This window comes from Hippopotamus amphibius, chromosome 7 (assembly GCF_030028045.1).
Source record: "Hippopotamus amphibius kiboko isolate mHipAmp2 chromosome 7, mHipAmp2.hap2, whole genome shotgun sequence".
NCBI lineage: Eukaryota > Metazoa > Chordata > Mammalia > Artiodactyla > Hippopotamidae > Hippopotamus > Hippopotamus amphibius.
The window spans coordinates 69644507-69664859 of NC_080192.1; the positions used below are offsets into that span (position 1 = coordinate 69644507).

Sequence of the window (20353 nt, forward strand, 5' to 3'; positions counted from 1 at the left end):
CAGAGCTGACACTCAGGCGGAACTCAACAAATCTTTGATGAGCAAATGAATTTTTCCCCCAGTTCATGGTCCCCACGTGGATTCTCTGGGCTCACAAGGGCCTCTGGCCATAACTTTGCAACTCTTAGACGCCGGGGACCTTGAGAGTCCTCCCAGCCCAGATATAGTGTGATCGTTGATTCACACCATGTTCCCGCCCCCGGCAAACAGCAGCCAGCTCCCACTGCTCATAAATTTCCTGCCTGTCACCCGTGGCGCCCAGGCCAGGCGAGGTGGGAGGCGCTGGGGGTGGGCTGGTTCATACCTGCTTCCAGTTCCCTGGGAAGTTTGGAGGCCAGAAGCCCAGGCCTCTGCTTGTGCCAGAATAACCTCAGCAGAGCCGGGTCCTGGGAGATGTGGAAGCAGATATACCACATGCAAAGATGTATAGGCTGGCGTGTTCGAGACAACACAAACACGAGCTTGTGGTGCAGTTTGCGCGACCTGATTTCACTCCCGTTGAAATCCGACATAGGTCTGCCTAAGCATAGGAAAAGTATGTGGATGGACGGACCTGGAGATGATCATACTAAGTGAAGTAGGTCAGACAGAGAAAGACAGATGTCATATGATGTCAGTTATAGGTGCAATTTTAAAAAAGGATACAAATGAAGTTATTTACAAAACAAAAGCAGATTCACAGACATAGAAAACAAGTTTATGATTACCAAAGGGGAGAAAGGTGGGAAGGGTTAAATTAGGAGTTTGGAATTAACGGCTATGCACTACTATATAAAATAAGCAGCAAGGACCTACTGTATAGCACAGGGAACTATATTCAATATCTTCTAATAACCTATAATGGAAATGAATCGGAAAAAGAATATATATATATTCAGTGATTCAGTTTATATATACACACTGAATCACTTTGCTGTATACCTGAAACTAACACAAAATTGTAAATCAACTATAGTTCAAGAAAAAGAAAGAAAAAAGAAAAAGGGAAAGCATGTTGAACAGCAGTTGCCCAGAGCTGTGGTGGCCTCTCTTGGTGGGGAGATGGAGGGGATTTAAATGGTTTTCTTATGTTCACTCTTCTGTGTTTTTTAATTTTTCTGTAATTAACATGTACTACTTACGCACTTACAAAAAGTTTAACAATTTTACTGAGATTATAGTTTACCCATTTAAAGTGTACAATTCAATAATTTTTTAGTTTTTTCACTAAAATGTGTTCACAGCCAATTTTAGAGCATTTTCATCAGCCCCCAAAGAAACCCTGTAGTTTTAGCAGTCTCCCTCTCCCTCCCAGCCCTAGGCCATCTCTAATCTATAGAGTCCCCTGTTCTGGACATTTCATGTGAATGGAATCATATAATACGTGGGCTTCTGTGCCTGGCTCCTTTCCCCTAGCATGCTGTTTTCAAGGTTCATCCAAGTTCTGTCATTTGTCAATACTTCATTCCTTTTTATGGCTGAATAATATTCCATTGTATGAATATCACACTTTAGTTATTCATTTGTCATGGATATGACTTTAAGTAATTTTAAAAATTGTGCTTATTTTTAAAAAAGAATTCGTCAAAGCAGATTGGTCAAGATGACAGCTGGTTCCAAAGGACTATTTCTGGTTACTTGTTTTGAGACTTTTCAGCCTATGATGCCGTTTTATGTTTTCAAACATCAGTGACTCACACCAAGGACCCAGCTCTTTGTAGGAACGGGAGCTGGTGCTTCCACTGCACCAGGCCTTGCTGGGGCTGTGGCTCTCTTGTCCCACTGATTCTTTGCAACTCACCTAGAAGGCGGGTACTATTACTGTGCTTAGTGTATTTTGTTATTCAATCTTATTTTTAAAGAATTTTTATTAGAGATGATTTACAAGGTTGTGTTAGTTTCTGCTGCACAGCAAAGTGAATCAGTCATATATATATGTGTATATATCCACATATATATATATATCTCCACTCTTTTTTAGATTCTTTTCCATATAGGTCATTACAGAGTATTGAGTAGAGTTCCCTGTGCTATACAGTAGGTCCTTATTAAATATCTATTTTATATATAGTAGGTGTATACGTCAATCCCAATCTCACAATTTATCCCTCCCCTGTGCTCATTTCAAAAATGAGTAAACTGAGGCTTTGAGAGATCAACCAGTCTGCCCAGGGCCTCAGAGCCCCACTGACTTTGGGGTCAAGATGAACCTTAGTGTTCAGCATTTAGAACCAAACACAAAATCCTCTTTCTAGCCCATATATTGATGTACATAAAGTGAAAGGTAAAATCTGCTCCTTGTAGGACAAACCATCAAAAAAACCCCTCAGGATTTCAACCTCATTCGACGTCTTTTTCTGCACATAGGAGGCTGTATCCAAATTGCTTAAATACAGAAAAATGTACAATTTGAAAACAGTGAAAAATGGTTAAGTGGGTAAAGTGACTGAAAATGAACTTAATAGGTAAAATAACTTATAGCAGAAATAATCATTTTTTAAATGCCCCGAAAGTGATGAAATTACCCTGCAGCGCACAGAAGTGAAGAACAGAGGAAACCAATCCACTTAAAGCCAGAGACAAACTTAGTAAGCAGGGGAGGTATAATTAGAAATTTAAAAACTGCAAGTGAACGAAAGCAGAAGGATGCACCATTGTTCCTGGGTTCACAACAATTACCAAAAGTTCCCTTAAAGCATAGGCACAGTTATAAAAGTGCTCAATGTTACATTTGAAATAGGAATCATATCTGGTGGTACCTAAACGCTACAGTAAATAAAGTGCCCATAACTGGAAATATTTATTCACACATCCAACAAATAACAAATATTTATTTGTGTCCAGACTGTTCTAGGCTCTGGGGGGGCAGTAGTGAACGAAACAGACCACGTCCCTGCCCTCGTGGAGCTGATGTTCAGACCACAAATGGGTGAACAGATACAAAGATGACTGCTGGGAATTCCCTGGGGGTCCAGTGGTTAGGACGCTGAGCTTTCACTGCCAAGGGCGCAGGTTTAATCCCTGGTCTGGGAACTAAGATCCTGAATGCCACGCCTCGGCCAAAAAAAAAAAGAAAAGAAAAGAAAAAAAACATGATTCCTGAATGTGATAAACCTAGCCACTTTTTCACCCTGACCAAATCACCTCGGTTGGACTCAGCACGTCAGACCTGCTGAAAGGGACCTGGGAGGCATCTTGTCTAGTCATCTTTAAAGTTTATGTCAATGAGCAGCAGGGCCTGTGCTTAAAGGGCATCTTCTGTGTTGAAGGGCTGTGCGGCAGGGGGCTCTGCAGGGTGGTGACAATCTCACCCAGCCATAATCAGAGCTGTGGCCGCCGTGGTAACACCACCCACAAAAGGCCAGAGCCGGAGAGGACGCGGGATGCCCTTTCAAGCTGTGCTTCTCACATGGACCCATGCAGGATGTGGTGTGGTGGTCACAGCAGGGAAGATGTCCAGCCCTCTCTCCTGTACTTGCACTTATGCTTGCATGCGTACGTGCGCGCGCGCACACACACACACACACACCGCCGCTTCTGTGGGGTTGGCATTGGTAGGTTTGTCTCCTCTCAGCCACAGCTTGGTCTGGGGGAAGAAGCCCGACTGAGGCTGGACCAGTTGACTGCTTTCACTGCCTTTGGGATTGGGATGCTGAGAGACTGGGTCAGTGGGCGGATAGGCAGGAAAGAAGCGGAGCCTGGAAGTGGCTGAGTGATGTTGTTGGCAGGCACCCAGGGGGAAGGGCCACAGGTTGCCCCTACGGAGGTTCGCAAGCTTTTATGAGACTTTCCCCACCAGGCTCTCTGAAATGCCCTTGGGTAGCCTTAAATAACCTTCTTTTTATGGGAAGACTGGAGTGAATTTCTACTCCTCACCATGCAGTCACAAGTCACACAATCAAATGGGTTGGAAAAACACTTGGTAAGTAAAGCCACACGAATTTCTTTACTGCAGGACTTTTCAGAACCTTTAATATGTTCATATACAAGTGACTTTCCAAGGTGGGTCCAAGGTCTGTGATGTTTCCCAGACTCATGGGATATACCTCACCTGGCTAGTATTCTGAAGAGCATGCTTTGGGGAGTGCTAATCTATGTATCAGTACGTGTACTTGCTGTACAGGTGAAGGAATTAAATCACAGGGAGGGAGAGTCTGTTCCCCAAGGTCATACAGCTGGTTAATTACGGAAAAGGTCCTGATACCTAAGGCCTCCCAGTGTTCTTCCCATCACGCCCCAGTTGACGTATGGCATCCTTGGACAGGTGATGCATGTGCTGGGATTCCTGGACCAAGGTGGGTGGTGGGAACACAGGTCCAGTGTAGACACTAGGGAAAGGGTGGGGTTGAGAATTGAAGGTCAGGCCTTGGCGAGAGAAACCCCTGTCTCCCTTGCTCTGGGGTGGTAGCCATGGCTTCAGCGGAGTCTGAGAGCCGACCAAGGGTTTGGGGCTGGGCCCGGCCAGGCGTCTGCCTTTACAGGGCAGCCAGCGGGACGGCTCCAGCTGCCCCAGCCTTCCGCGCCTTCCCCGACCGCAGGCCTACGGAACAAGGGAGGAACTCCGGGCCGGTCCTCGGCCAGGGCCCGCCCAGGCAGCCAGCGCCGGGATGACGCGGCCGTAAATCACCCCGTGGACCACAGACCCTGTGCCATCCCCACGGGTTTCCTTTCCGCTTCTTAATCCTCCTCCTCAGACTCCGTAACAAAAAGCAGATTCCTGCTGGGGCCAGCCGCGCACCATGGGCTCGGAGAATGTGAGCCTGGACTCACCACATCAAGACGCTCTCTCCTCTCACTTTTCCTTTTCCCCTTCTTAGCCTCTGTTCGCTGCAGGACACTCCCTCCTCCTGGCCGGGGTCCCTCACCCTCCCTGGACCCCACTTCCAGCCTCGCCCCAGCCTCCCACCTTGGCCGTCTGCCAAGCGGCCGCCCGGCCCCGGGCTCACCAGAGCCTGTGGTTAGCAGCCCTTGCAGCCTCGTGGTTTGGCTCCAGCCCGGCTCCCCGAGCCTCCCTTTCGGCAGGGACAGCCTCTGTGTGGTAGAATAAACAGTGCCCATCTGGATTCACATCCTGGTGCTGCCAACGCGTAGCACTTACCTCTGAGGTGGGGAGGTGACAAAGCTCCCTGGCACGTCGAAGGTGCCTGACATGTTTTGCTTCAAAAATAAGAACTTAGCTGTTTGTTCAGGGTTGTTGCGAGAGGCGAAAGAGAAGGGTTTGGAACTGCTTTATTAGGGGTGTGCTGTGCCGGGTTAGGGGATGGCTGCGATTCTCCTGCGTGTTCTGGGTGGACTTGGAGTCCCTCAAGAGCCTCCGCAGCACCTCTGGCCTCCCCGCCACCCCAGCAAAGCTGAAGCCCCGGCCGCGCCCAGAACCTCTCCCCATCTCCTGTCGCTTCCTGTAGCAGATCCCACCCTCCGGTCGGTTTTCTCGTGAGCAGCACCAAGTTCAGCTGCCAGAGGGACGTTTCTGAAGGTCAGAACTGCAAGGAACTGAAAGATGGTCTAACCCAGGGGTTTTCCACTTTGCCCTATAGCACCTGGGTTCTCATGGTCATCCGGGCTCCACGTCGGAAGGAATAGTGTTGACGCCGGGTCCCCCTCTCTCTGTGTCTCCCGTGCTCTCCTGATCCAAATAGCCCAGAAGCACGTTCATCTGTTTTCTGTGTTAGAATTCCCAGGTCAGACTTCATTTCTGCCACAGAGGAGGACCCTGTCATCTTATAGATGAAGACACTGTCATCTTACAGATAAGAACACTGAGGCCCAGCTGGTAGGGGGCCAGAGCCGACTCTGACATCCCTCAGAGGTGTGACCTGGGGGATTGTGGTATCAGGACCGGGGTCCCTGAGCTTCCTCTACCCCATACAACCTGCCCATCCCCCAAACCAACAAAATCAGCAGTGGCTCTGAAATGCAGTGAGGTGGGGGTGGGGAGTAAGGGGACACTGTGGGCTCTGGCGGCAGCCAGTCCTGGGTCCAAATGTCGGCTCCATCTCTACTGAACTTTTCAAGATGCAGTCCCTGCCTGGGCCGTACAAGTCCCTCCCTGGGGCAGCTTCAAGGATTAAGTGAAAGGGGGTGCTGTGAGTGCTGGCACCTGGTGCAGGTTGGCCTTCTGGAGTCAGGACCCATAGCGGCTGCTCCTGATCATTGGTTGTTTCTTTTTGTGTGTTTATTGAGGTAATAATTGATTTACAATATTATATTAATTTCAGGTATGTGATACAGTGATTCAAAATTTTCATAGATTATATCCCATGTAAAGTTATCATAGGGACTTCCCTGGTGGCACAGTGGTTAAGAATCCGCCTGCCAATGCAGGGGACACAGGTTTGATCCCTGCTCCAGGAAGATCCCACATGCCTCAGAGCGGCTAAGCCCGTGCACCACAACTATTGAGCCTACCTTCTAGAGCCTGTGAGCCACAACTACTGAGCCCTCGTGCCACAACTACTGAAGCCTGTGTGCCTAGAGCCCGTGCTCCACAGCAGGAGAAGCCACCGCAGTGAGAAGCTTGTGCACCACGACAAAGAGTAGCCGCTGCTCACTGCAACTAGAGAGAGCCTGCCTGCAGCAAAGAAGACCCCACGCAGCCAAAAATTAAAAAAAAAAAGTTATAAAATATTGGCTATATTCCCTGTGTTATAGAATATATCCTTTTAGCTTATTTTATTTTATTTTTTGTTTGGTTATTTAAAAAATTTTTTAAAATATTGGAGTATAGTTGATTTACAATGTTGTGTTAGTTTCAGGTGTATAGCAAAGTGATTCAGTTACACATATACGTATATATATTCTTTTTCAGGTTCTTTTCCCGTAGAGGTTATTACAGAGTCCTGGGTAGAGTTCCCTGTGCTGTACAATAGGTCCTTGTTGATTATCTGTTTTATATATAGTAGTGTGTAGATGTCAGTCCCAACCTCCTACTTTATCCCTCTCCTCCGGCTGGTTGTTTCTTTCAGGAGTGACCGGTCATGGGCTCGTCCAAGGACACCGCTGTGGGCCCTCTTTCCAGTCCAGCTTGAGGAGAAGCTGAGCTCGCCAAGTCCAGCCTCGTCTTCCTCTCTAAGATGCCACCGATGCTCAGACCCCCGCCTCTTAGGACAGGGGCCTCCCTCTTGCCCTCCCCCACCCTCCCCCCCAGCCACGTCACGGTGACTTTGCACTTTGCTCTCTGCCTGGGGGGGGTGGGGAGAGCAAGGCCTTCCCCGTGCCTGGGTCTGAGGCCCACCGTCCAGCTGCAGAAATTCATTGCCAAAGATTCGACAGAGACGCTGAACAAAATGGGGTGAGGAGACCCCGCAGTGAAAAGCCACACCGTTGCTCTGTGACCTTTTCTCGTCTCGTGGCCTGGGTCCCACCCCACACCAAAGACACATCAGCAATTCCACTGGGGACTCTTGGGAGGGATGGACGTTTGGGGACCGTTGGAAGCGCTTGACGCTGTGACCCGGAACTCTCTTTCTATGCTGGGCCCCGCGCTGCAGGCTAAGCCTTCTGGGGGCTGTGAGGGGGAGGCTGGGGGTGCCTGCGGGGAGTGGGATCCGCGATCCCGGCCCCTCTGTCCCTCCTGCTGGCTGCCCAGGCCTCTGAGCCTGATTTTCCACGTTCCCTGGGCCCAGGCTCCTTCTTGCGCCCTAAGCGTCATGAGAAGTGAGTGGGGGGCAGGAGGCAATTTTGACCACCCGTACACCACCCCAGGGACTTGTCCAAAGTGACCTGCCAAAGGGTCTTTGCTCCCCCGGCCAGCCTGGCCAGCCACTCCTTGCCAGGGGTCCGTCCTCCCGCCTGGGCACGCAAGATGGCACTCTGCCTGGAGGCCAGTGGTCTGCGATGGCCGTGCAGGGGGCAGAGGGGAGGAAGGGACCAGGGGAACGGGCCAGCGTGTGGGGAGGCAGGCATGGTCAAAGCCAAGGCCTGTTCCTTCCTTGTACTCACAAGGCCAAAGCTGTTCACATCTGTGCTCAACCATCTGCTTCAAATTGAAGTAAAAGCCCCAACATGTAAAGAAAACACTTGCTTGTGTTGATGGACTCTGTGGGTGACCAGGACTCTGGCCGGTCAGCTGGGGAGGACTGTGGGGGAGGGGAGAGGTTGAGAGCCCTTCAGGAAGCAAGCAGTGTGTGAATGAGAGTGTGTGCGTGTGTGTGTGTGTAAGGGGGTGAGGCCCTCGCCATGGCCTCGACCTGGACCCATGACCAGGAGGCGAGGTCAGGAACGTGTGAGAGGCTTTCTCTCCTTCGTACCTCATGTACACCGTGCTATGAGTTTATAAGGTGGGCACTGAATGTTTAATCCCATTGTACAGATGAGGAACCTGAGGCCAGAAGGAGACAGGGCCAGTCAGGGACAGAGCCAGTTCTCACATCAGGGCGGCCTCACTCCAAAGCCCACGCTCTCGATGCCTCTGCAGCCCTGCCGGCCAGTTCCTGCCAAGAGTATTCGTGTGGCCTTGTCTCCTCACTGCACCTCAGGGAGCCTAAGGTGGGACAATGACCCCCATGGGGATGGGGAAGGGGGAGTACGAGAGAACTCGGAAAGGACAGCCCAGGCGGAGGACTGTGTGAGAGGGGCAGGGCTGCCCAAGGAGAGGGGAGGCCACGAGGGCAGGAAGCTGTGCCCTTGCAGGACACACAGCCATCCCGTGGTCCACCCCGCGTGGCCCTCTCTTGTCTGCTCCCGGGCTACGGGGCTGGGGCCGCAGTGTCTGCGGGCAGAGCGGGCTGTAGGGAGCCTCTTCCTCTTGCACCCGTGTTTCCCAGGCGTGACGCTGACCAGGGACTGGGCTGTGCAGGCGGATCCTGGATCTGGGGCAGAAGCAGGGCCCACGGCACTCCTCGGAGCGGCACTGCCCCGGAAGCAGAGCGGGCAGCCTGGGCTTGGAGCGGGGGTGGAGAGGGGAGGGTGAGGAAGGGCCGGTCACCCCAGGCCTCTAGGCACAGATGACAGACTCACTCTGGTGTCCCTCTGAGCCTCTGAGTACCACTGGTGGCACTTCCTAGAGAAGCAGGAAACGTGGACCAACCCGCATCTAACCTGTTGACGTGAGAGGACCCTTTCTGTTACTAACGGGAGGGGGAGACGCCCCATCCCGCTGGGAGGGGAGCAGGCCCACGGCCTTTCTACCCAGAAAAAATAATGCTCTCTGCTCCCCACCCCTCTTCTGCTCTGGCCTTCATTAGGCGCGTCCCTTCCATTCTGGAGCATCTATTGATCTCCAGCTGCACAACAGCCTCTAAGCTGGGTTCCGAGAATAGAAAGATGGATTCCACGCCGAGTCTTCACAGAGCTCAGACTTCTGAACAGAAGGTGGGATGGACAGATAGAAAAGCAAATAATTGTGATACAGTTGGATGACTAAGGTCTTGTTGGAAGTTTCAGGAGAGAGAAAGCTAACTCTCCCTGGGGAGGTATCATGAGGGCTTTCCTAGAAAGGAGCCCTGTGAGTTGGGTCTTGAAGGATGAATAGAAGCTTTCTGAGCAGAGGAATGGAAGAAGGACTTTCTATGCAGAGAGGTATTCAGCCCTCGAAAGACACTGGAATCACCTGAGAAGATTATTATAGATTGACATAAAGTATTAATGCCAAATTTCATCTCCAGAAATTCCGCTGTATTGGTCTAGAGTGTGGTTTGGGCATTTGGCATTTTTCAAAGCTCCCCAAGTGATTCCCGTGTGCAGGCAAGGTTGAGAGCTACTGGTTGAGGTGGGCTTAGATCTCTGACAAAAAAGTGACTTAGAATCACTGATACGGGATACAGGCTGTGCCAAAAATGTGTGTGTATGTGTGTGTGTGTATACAAATAGACAAACTAGTAATTGTGATACTGTCAGATAACTGTATGAATCTATGTACACAGGTATGTGTGTATATGAGTCATTAAAAGTCCATGCTTTTCTTTCCTTTTCCAGCTTCTTTCCCAATACAGCAGCTTGTGTGTGCGCGTGATTGCGTGTACGTGTGCGCGCGCGCACACACACACTCTCCTTCTTGTGTGCACACACACACCAGATACCCACCGTGTACATTCCCAGGGAAGGGAAATCCATTTCACAAGGGTTCAGATTTCATCAGCACCCTTCTCAACAGTTTGTGTGAGCAACCGTGCAAGAAGACCCTCACCAAAATAAAGGTTACGAGAGCCTCCCTCCTGGGGCCGGGAGAGTGCCTGTCCTGGTCCGGCTGAGGGTGTGGTCACAGGGCCGCGCGGATGTGTTTGCGCACACACCCTCCATGCTCCGTTGTTTGCTCTGGGTCCTGGCCCCACATGCCAGGAGGGCTCCTCAGCCACCAGCCACAGAGGGAGTGTGTCCATGTGGGAGGTCACGTGTATACACATGTGTCTGCGTGTGTACCTCTGGTGCATGCCTGGTTCCTGCAGTGTGAGTGCTTCCTACTCTCCAAAGAGCAAAACCACAAAGAATGGCTCCGGGAGCTGGCGATCTCCCCAGCTCAGGGCTGAGCCTTACAAGACTCTTCAAAAACTCTGTGCACACAGGCTGCAGGCTGCTTCCTGGTTCTGGCCTCAGACCGTTCCAGAAATGAGGTGTAAATTCTGGGGAAGGGGTTCCACGAGTCCCCAGGGCCCTTTCTGGGCTCAGAGCATGGTCAGGGCCCCAGTAGATTCCGTCTCCCCACACTGCCCCTCCTCCCTTCCCTATGGCCACCACAATGTCTCAGACATCCTCCTCTCCCCCACCCCCCACCTCACCATGTCCTGTGCTGTCCTATTTCTTTGCCCGATTAACCCACTCACCCATCTCCCTTTCCTCCCAAGCCAGTGAGAGGCAGGTCCCAGGGGCTGCGAACTGGGCAGCAGAGCCATGAGCACGGACTGTGTAGGGAGCGGAGGTGCAGACAGGGCTTCTTTGTGCCTGAGTTACAGGGCAGAGACCTGGATACCGCTCGTTCGGGGGTACAGTAAGGCAGCCAGGGCAGGCCTGCTGGGGGGTCGGAGCAGGTGTGGCACTTACCTCCCTCCTTCCACGCTGCTTCCTGAGCTACAAAGTGACCGTTGCCAGCAGCCTGGGTGACAAATAGCCTGGCCTTCCCAAAGCAAGATTCGGACATCACCGAGTTTTTCTTTCAGTGGATTCCTGTGGCCGTTCTCCCTCTTTCTCTCTGCCACCTGCACAGCTGCTTGCTTGCTTGCTTGCTTGCGTTTTCTTTTTTTACATTATTTGGCTGCATCGGGTCTTAGTTGCAGCACACAGGATCTTTGTTGTGGCATGCGGGGTCCTTCGTTTGTGGCACGTGGGCTCTTTGTTGTGGCACCCAGGCTTCTCAAGTTGTGGCGTGTGGGCCTCTTTCCAGTTGTGGCGCGTGGGCTCCAGAGTGCACAGCTCAGTAGTTGCAGTACTCGGGCTTTCTAGCTGTGGCATGGGCGCGGGCTCAGTAGTTGTGGCACATGGGCTTTGTTGGCCTGCAGCGTGTGGGACCTTAGTTCCCTGACCAGGGATTGAACCCACATCCCCATCTTAGCCACTGAATCACCAGGGAAGTCCCTGCACAGCTGCTTTCTGTTTCCAGGCTCCAGGAGGACAGAGAGGCATGGAGGGGACCCTGCCTGGGAGAGGGGTGGAGGGGAGGGGGCGGCTGGCTTCACACTTTGCCCCAAGCGTCTCACCTTCCCAGGGGTCTCTTCTGGTCCTCTGGACCCCAGACAAGCTATGTCTGCCTCCCTGAAGCCAGGCACCCCAAGGAACTTGGATTTATAAATAATGACTTTGTTTTACAGCTGTTTGGGCACGTGTCTAATCTCCAGATGGCATTATGAATTCTTAGAGGGCAAAGATTAGGTCAAATACATCTCCAAATCCTTGAAAAGGCCTTGCAAAATGTATATATTGGCTTCTTTGTTGAATGAATGGATAAAAAATGAAAAATATGGTAATTCACACATGTATTTTCTTCCTTCCACAAATAACCACCAAGCAGCTAATTTATTCAAGACCCTGAGAGACTAGGACACAGGCCTTTTCCAAGGCTTCAAAGAGCCTCAAAGGGAGAAGGTCCAGAGCAGAGTGGAGGCTGGGCTTGAGGCTTTTTGCTCTTTCTGTGGCTGAGCCTTTGAGAACTGCACTTCTGTGAAGAGGAGAGCTTCATAGCACTCGGTGCACACAGTAGGTGCTGAATAAACATTTATTGAAGGTGTGTGCATGAATGAATGAACGCTGCCCCACCCCCAAACTCTCCCTCAGACATCACTCATCAATGGTGGCTCTTTTTCTCCGGCCCTGAAGCTGCCTGAGTTCAGCACAGTGCTCCAGGCAGTCACTATTCATCCACCGAAGAGATTAATAGTGGCCATCTTGGTCTCAGGGCCATCCTGGAGCAAGTAATAGGTGGGAACACCTTCAGGCCAGCCTCCCGGGGCACCGTCAGGATGATATGACTGAGGATATGTTAGGAGGTCACCTGCCTTATGCCACAGGGCTATGCGGCCACCTCCTGGCTGGCCTCCTGGCCTCTGATCTGTTTCCTGCCGACCCTTCTGTTTGAGGTGTGTTTGAGGTGTGTTCCTGAAGTTCCTTCCCCGGGCCCATTGCCTCCAGGCAAAGTCCAGTCTCCTAAGCTGCCCACAGCACTTGTCACCGACGGTACTACCCCCTCCTCCAGAGACTCCGGCGTCTCTAGTTTGCTGGCTGAATCCCATCCCCAGGTGTTAAAAGCCCCTCTTTCTTAATCATGTCTCCTCTGGCTGCCCACGAAACAAGATTCTTTCTTTCTGGACCCTCATGTCTGCTGCAATGGAAACAGTTCCTTTTTTTTTCTTTTTAATTTACTTATTTATTTTGTTGACTGCATTGGGTCTTCGTTGCTGCGCGTGGGCTTTCTCTAGTTGCAGTGAGGGAGGCTACGCTTTGTTGTGGTGTTCAGACTTCTCATTGCTGTGGCTTCTCTTTGTTGCGGAGCACAGGCTCTAGGCACACGATCTTCAGTAGTTGCAGCACGTGGGCTTAGCCGTTGTGGCGCACAGGCTTAGTAGTTGTGGATCTTAGGCTTAGTTGCTCCAGGGCATGTGGGTTCTTCCCAGACCAGGGATCAAACCCGTGTCTCCTGCATTGGCAGGTGGATTCTTAACCACTGCGCCACCAGGGAAGTCCCCAAACAGTTCCTTATTAATCTAACTTTCCTCTGTATTGCATCCACCCAGGCCCCTGATTCCCTAGGGGAAACCTAGTTTTCTCAATCCCAGCACCTGGGCAGGCAGAGGGGCCCTGCTTAACCCAACAGCAATGACCTGGGTGCATGTCCTCCTATTCTAAGGACTTGTCTTTCCTGTTCATATATATCAATCAGAACGTCACTTCGCCCCATCTTCATTGGGAAGCCCAGCATCGCCCTAGATCGCTGAGGATTCTCGAGGGGCTTATATCCGCATGGTTATCTCTGCTTTGATCTAATTATCTCTCTGTCAGTCACCTCCTACAGCTGATCCTTTCTCTCTACTCTGCCTCAGCTTAAGGGAACAGGCACTTTCCCTTGATTTCCCCAAAACATCACTCACACAAGGCAGTTGTGTATAGAGGAATTATTTTTCTCTCTCTTGATGATTTTTTAAAATGTTTACACTCGCAGAAAACCAAACAAGACCTTGCCTTTTTCGTCCCAATTTAGCTGATTTCATGTATTTTTGACAGGTTCATCATGTTTCCGGCAGTTATAAATATTTTCCCCTCTGGCTTCACTCTCCGACACTACATTTCTGGGCTGTGACTCACCGAAGTTGTCCCACAGCTGGGGCTTGAATCCAGTCTTTTTTCTTGAATTTAACATCTCCCTACCCGACCCCAGGTCACCACCAAATCCCGGCCTGAAAACAGGAGACTATAAAATATGATGCCCAGTGGAAAGGTCACAGGCAAATACGACAGCTGGCGGGGCCTCTCACCCACGCTCAGCTGAGCAGGCTTCCAGGATCTTGCCTCTGGGAGGAGAGATGCATGGCCTGCAGAGATACACATTCCTCTCCCCAGGCTCTCCTATAACCAAGGCTTGTCCAAAGGCAGCTGACTGGCAACACCACGGGGAGAAGGGAACAGGATAGAGCCTGCCCCCTCCCGCAAGAGGCAAGCAGAGCCCTGAACTTAGCCGGGTGCCAAGCCCGTACCCCAAACCACCTTCAAAGCCATCTGGCCCACAGACAACATGCATTCCTCCTCTGGGATTTCATTTCCAACCCCACAACCAGAAGTTTCTAGAGAACTTTCCTCTTGCAGTCACATATATGCATGCAACTCACACACCTTTTTTTTTTTTTTTTTTTTAAATAAAGAACTCAAAACCCTTCCAAGTCCCAGGAAATAAATTTCCATTTTTGGAGAAGAAAATAGAACAAAAAAGCAAGCTTTTGGTATGCTTTGGGATAGCAATGCTGACCTTTATTTTCTAAATAAAAATCAGGGCAAAGGGCTTGACAGAGATTTTATTGCCTCTTCCAGGTATGAGAGAGCCTAGAAACTTAGGGGACAGGTCTAAGATGTAACTTAGGGGACAAATGTTGTAACTTAGGGGACAGCTCTAAGATGAATAGGACTAGGCTTTCTAACAACACAGGGTTCAGTGATCCTCCCCTTTGGGAACCATAGCTAGCATTTCCTCTTCATAAAGGCTCTGAAAAGTCCTGCTGTAGGAAAACCCACTTACATTTTTTTAATTTACTTTTTGAGTGAAAGATTCTTTAAATTCTATAGTGCTTCACAATTTTCAAAAGTTTTACACACATGATTTCATATAATCCCAAAACAACCCTTTTTAAAATATATATATATTTATTTAATCAAAAAATTTTACTTAAAAAATTTGAAAAATTTTAAATTTAAAAGTTTTTTTATTTAAAAAAAAATTAATTCCTCTATTCCTATCTTGCCCCTCCATTTAAATTGGAGAACTCAGGGTCTCCCAAACTTGTTTGAGCACTTACTCTTTAAAAAAAATGTTTATTGTGGTAAAATGTATATAATATAATATTTATCACTTAAATCATTTTAAGTACACAATTCTGTGGCATTAAATACAGTCATAATGTTGTGTAACAATCACCGCTATCTATACCCCAGACTTTTTCATCATCCCCAACAAAAACTCTGTACCCATTCAACAATAACTCCCTCCTTCCCACCTCCCCCACGCGCATCCCTGGTAACCTCTATTTTACTTTCTGTCTCTACGAATCTGCCTATTTCAGGTCCCTCATATAAGTGGAGTTATACAATATTTGTCCCTCTGTGTCTGGCTTATTTCACCAACCATAATGTTTTCAAGATTTGTCCATGTTGAACATGTATCAAAACTGTATTTCTTTCTTTCTTTTTTTTTTTAAATTTATTTATTTATTGGCTGCGCTGGGTCTTTGTTGCTGTGCGAGGGCTTTCTCTAGTTGCGGTGAGTGGGGGTTACTCTTCATTGCGGTGGCTTCTCTTGTTGCGGAGCACGGGCTCTAAGTGCGTGGGCTTCAGTAGTTGCAGCATGTGGGCTCAATAGTGGTGGCTCACGGGCTCCAGAACGCAGGCTCAGTAGTGGTGGCGCACTGGCTTAGCTGCTCCATGGCATGTGGGGTCTTCCCAGACTAGGGATGGAACCCGTGTCCCCTGCATTGGCAGGCGGATTCTTAACCACTGTGCCACCTAGGAAGGTCCAGAACTTCATTTCTTTTTATGGCTGAATAGTGTTTCATTGTATGTGTACGCCACATTTGGTTTATCCATTCATCTGTTGATGGAGGGCATTTATTCTTTATTTCATGCCCCTTTTGTTGGACACCAGGGTGGGGAGGTCCACAGAACACAGTTTGGGGACTGCTGGTAAACGAGGCCATGAGATCCTTTGGATTTTGGATAGGCCAGAATTTCCTTACCCACACGGTTGCCCCAGGTGCTGCCAGAGGGGCTCTGATTGGCTCAGTCTCAAAACTGAAGGCAGAGGCTAAAGCCCCTGCGAGGTGAAGCCAGCAGGGAAGGACAGATAGGGGGGCTCCGTGGTCAGCACTGGGGGAAAGCCAGGGAGAGTGTTGTCCTCCAGCCCTCACAGGATGGTGGCTGTGCGGTGGGGACCTGCTGGGATGACTGACAGCTCCGTGCTGGTGACATCTGTCAGGGCAGGCTCCCTTGGCTTTGATGACAGGACTGGACCGGCGTCAAGCTGGAGGGGAGCAGTTGCCTGAGAGGCCCCAGCCCCCTTTTGGCAGCCTCACAGGTGCACCCTGTCCTGCTCCTCAGGGAGCTGGACGGACTGTTCTGTACCACTGCCCCTCCCTGCCCTTTCCATCAGCACTTCCCACAGGCAGACCTGCTGGGGCGAGGGGCGTGCCCCTGGGCTCGTCCCCCCGGGAGGGCCTTCTCCTGCATTCTCTTCTCCCAGATGCAGGGATCTGGGAAAGGCGAAGTGAGGAAATGCCCAGAGCCAAGCCCCCTATGACTGGGGGAGGACATGGCCCTCTGGGAACCTGGGGTCCAGCTTGGCCAGACCTTCAACTCCCCGAGTGACCCGTCTTGAGTACAAGTAGACAGTGGCTTTACCTCCAAGGTCCCTCACAGCCGATTTCCAACCTGGGCCCCAAACTGCCTTGTCCTGCCAGCATGCCTGAGTTCAAGCTCAGATTACAGCTCCCCACAGGCTCTCCCACCACACGGAGTCTAAGATTCTGCCTCCTTCTTGCTAGAACAGCTATATTTCTCCTCCTGAGGGATGATCTTTTGAACCAGATAATTATTTGAAGGAGCAGATACCTTCCAGAGTTGTTAAACAAAACAAAACCCAACAGAGCATCTTTGGAGAAATTACAAATAAACGAGTGGTCATCCTTCTACCTGGGTACAAAGAGGTCACCTCCCCAGCCCCCCTGACTCCAGACCTGCCCCCTCAACGAACGGTCCTTTAACTTTTGTCCAAACTCTACATGGCGTGGGCCTCCCAGGATGCACCTTTCCCCGCTCCTGGCACAGTTGTTTGCCTCTCCATCCATCCTCCTGGTGTGCTCGTGGGCTCCTGGAGGCCAGAGAGTAGGTCTGTCTGCCTACACATTGCAGGACAGTCCTAGGCCCTGAGGCCTCAATGCACAGTGATGCTGGCCTGGGCTGGAAGGACTCCTGGGGTTTCTTTGTGCTGGTGAGCGGCTGCAGGATGAGCCCAGAGGTCCTGCCTATCCCACTCCAGCCCTGGTTGTCCTGCAGAGCCCAGCAGAGACTCAGGCAAGGGAGAAAGTATTAAGTAGGATGAGCATCCTCAGCATAACATGAATAAGGAGCGGGAGCCAGATGGAAAACACAGGGAGGGGACTCCTGGGAGCACCTGAGATTCTCCAGCCCAAAAGGTGTTCCGAGAATTGAGGTGAAATTGACTTGCCCACGAGCCAAGGTGTGGGGTATCCGTCCCTCCCAGGGCCTGTCTGCCCCTCCCTCCAGGTCCTGCACCCACTAAGACCACCTTCTCCCAGCCCTCTAGCCCCCTCTCCCACCTGGGCTGTTCCCAGGCTCTTCGTTGCTCACAGGGTCCGCTCCTGCTGGGAGCCAGGCTCCTCTCTGCTCTGTTCCCTCCTCTGCTGGAGCCCACTGGCTTCTGTCTCCTGCTTTCTCCTCCCCAGCCTGGCTTCCTCAGTACCCGGATTCAGGTGGCAGCCACATTTCCCAGGCACCTCCTGGCATACAGTTTGTCCCAGGGGCCAGGGGCCCTGCCGCTGGTTCTCAGCCCTGCTGCTCCCTGGCTGTGTGACCCAGGGCACATGTCTCCCCTCTCTGCGCCTCAGTTTCTCCATTTGTAAAATATATAGTTCGAGGACATGATGACTGAAGCCTCGTCCAGCTACATAATTCTCTCTCTCCAGAAAGGATCACTCAGCACCAGGCTGAGTTAAAAAATCCGTTTCATTTCTATGTTAAACTCACCAATTTTCAGCCTGCCCCGCCCCACCAGGCATCACCCGCAGCAGGAAGGAAGAGGCATTTCATTCCATCTGCTTTTCTCACTCAGGCCTGGCTTCCGCTGGCCTGGCCTCTCCCCAGGCCCCCTGGGCTCCTCCCAGGGCTGTGGCCTTCCTTTGGCCGGGCTCTTGCTCAGGCACTCATTTCCTCCTCCAGGCCTGAGCACCTTTCCGAGGAGCCAGCGCCTGTCCCTGTGGCCGGGATGCTTCCTCAGAGGCAGGACCTGGATTGGGCCCCGCCCTGGCATCTTGGCAAGCACCGACTTGCTGTTGATGGGACTTAATTAATGCGGGGATCTGCTTTCCTCCCGGCCCTGGGTGAGAGGCACCCTCCTCAGAGCTCGAGGACACAGGGCACTCCATTGTTCTCTGGAGACGGCCAGCTGCCCCGCAACCGCGTCAGGCTCTTCAGCTGCTGCCTCCTCATCCTCCTTGCTCTTGCAGTTCTTTCCACGTCCCTTCCTGAGGGGCTTGTTCATGTGCCCACTCTCAGTGTTGGAAGTCCTCCACCAGGGCTGGAACAGCCTGTCTCCTTTAGGATGTTGGTCCTTAGTCCTCATCAGACTTGACCTGTCAGCCAGCACATTAGATACAGCCCATGCACCCTCCCCAAAGTGGAGCCCAGTTTCCCTGGGTTACACTCCCTACCTCTCCTGGGGCCTGGTCCTCAGTGCCCACTCTCTTCCTCCTCCCTCCCTCAAGGCTGCAGTCCCTTTGTAGGCTGTTGACTTCGAAATTCCCATCTGCATCCCAGAGATGGCTAGATCCTGCTCAGAGTAAAGCCAAGTCCTTGCAGTGACCTCCAAGGCCTGTGCCACCTGCACCTCACTCTGGTTCTTTGACACACCAGACCCAGTCTGCCTCTTGGCCTTTGCATCAGCTGTTCCCCCACCTGGAATGCTCCACTCCTGAATATCCCCATGACTTGTTCCCTCCCCTTCTTCAGTTCTTTGAGCAAATGCCACCTTCTCAGTGAGGCCTTTCCCAATTACTCTCTTTCAAAGTGCAACCCTTTCACCCAACCACCATACACCGCTTCCCCTAGCATTCTCTCCATCTTTCTTCCCTGTTTCATTTTTCACCATGCTATCTTTCTTTTTTTTTAAAATTAATTAATTAATTAATTGGCTGCCTTGGGTCTTCGTTGTTATGTGCAGGCTTTCTCTAGTTGTGGCGAGCGGGGGCTACTCTTCATCGCAGTGTGCAGGCTTCTCATTGAGGTGGCTTCTGTTGTTGTGGAGCACAGGCTCTAGGCATGCAGGCTTCAGTAGATGCGGTGCATAAGCTCAGTAGTTGTGGTGCATGGGCTTAATTGTTCCTTGGCATGTGGGATCTTCCCGGACCAGGGCTCGAACCCGTGTCCCCTGCATTGGCAGGCAGAGTCTTAACCACTTTGCCACCAGGGAAGCCCCCATGCTACGTCTTTCAAATGTATCTGGTTTTTAAGTTGATTGTGTCCTCCCTCTGGAAGATAAACACCATGGGATCGGCAACGTGTGTTTGTTTTATGTGCTGTATTCCTGGTGCCTGGTACATAGTAGTTAATCAATAAATGCTTGTTGAACAAATGAGTGGGTGTTTCAATAGATGTCCCAGGACATATATCTTCATGTTCTGGGTTTTCTACTTCTGTAGAGGAGATCCTGGAAGTGAGGCTGTTCTGACAAATGTCCATATACAGTATTTTTAATTTTCATAAACAACTCTAGGTTACTTTCCCAAGAGGCCGTAGCAATTCATGTCCATTGCCGGGCCTGAGCTGGATGTTCTTGCTCTTGAATTCTTGCCAATGTGCTGGGGGAAGGCGGAAGGCATCTCACGGTTTTTCATTTTCCTGACTGATTAGAGAAGAACACACTTTTTACTTATTGACACGCGATTTTTTTATTTCTGTGAACTGTCTCATTTATAGCCTTTGCACATTTTTTGGGGGGGTGGTGAGGGGAGAGGTTTACCTTTTCGAATGAGTTTGCAGAGGGAATCCTCATTTCTTAAAAGAAAATCCCATACAATTCTGATACTTATGGAGGTTCCGGAAAGATTGTTCTAGAGCGAACATCCTCCTGGTTTACCGCTCCCTAACATGCTCTGGGGTCCCCTGTGCATTTTGGAATTAAAGATGTTTTAAAGTTTTTTTTCTTGTTGGTTCTTTGTCTCTTCTACAATGTACTTGTGTTAGTTTTTTAAAAAAGATATTAAAAAAGAATCATAGGAAAATCCTTGTGTTGTATTGCCGAGTGGAAAAAACATTTACAATTAGGATGTACTTTTTGATGACAGCTACATAAAAAGGCTCTCTGTCGACAGAAACTGTAGCAGTGAATCAGCCAAAGTGAAACGGGGAGGGGGGATTATGGATAATTTTTCCCTACTATGGGAGACAGGCAAGTGGGGGAAGAGGGGGTGGTGGTGAATAAGGATAAGCTGTTGGAATCATGGCACTTGGCCTG

The 20353-nt window shown here is 50.5% G+C and overlaps 1 protein-coding gene across 2 annotated transcripts in view; it reads left to right on the plus strand.

Annotated features, from left to right (window-relative positions):
- The window catches only part of ATOH8 (atonal bHLH transcription factor 8), a 67142-nt gene that overhangs the window by 25139 nt on the left and 21650 nt on the right, over positions 1-20353 (plus strand). Inside the window, exon 3 of one of the 2 annotated variants that reach the window (XM_057743600.1) lies at positions 6945-7995. The exons of the other annotated variant lie outside the window; for it this stretch is intronic. Within the exon in view, the coding sequence (XP_057599583.1) occupies positions 6945-6950 (6 nt within the window). The 3' untranslated portion in view covers positions 6951-7995. Of the gene's footprint in view, positions 1-6944; positions 7996-20353 lie in introns of those variants that run through there. 2 annotated transcript variants of the gene reach the window in all.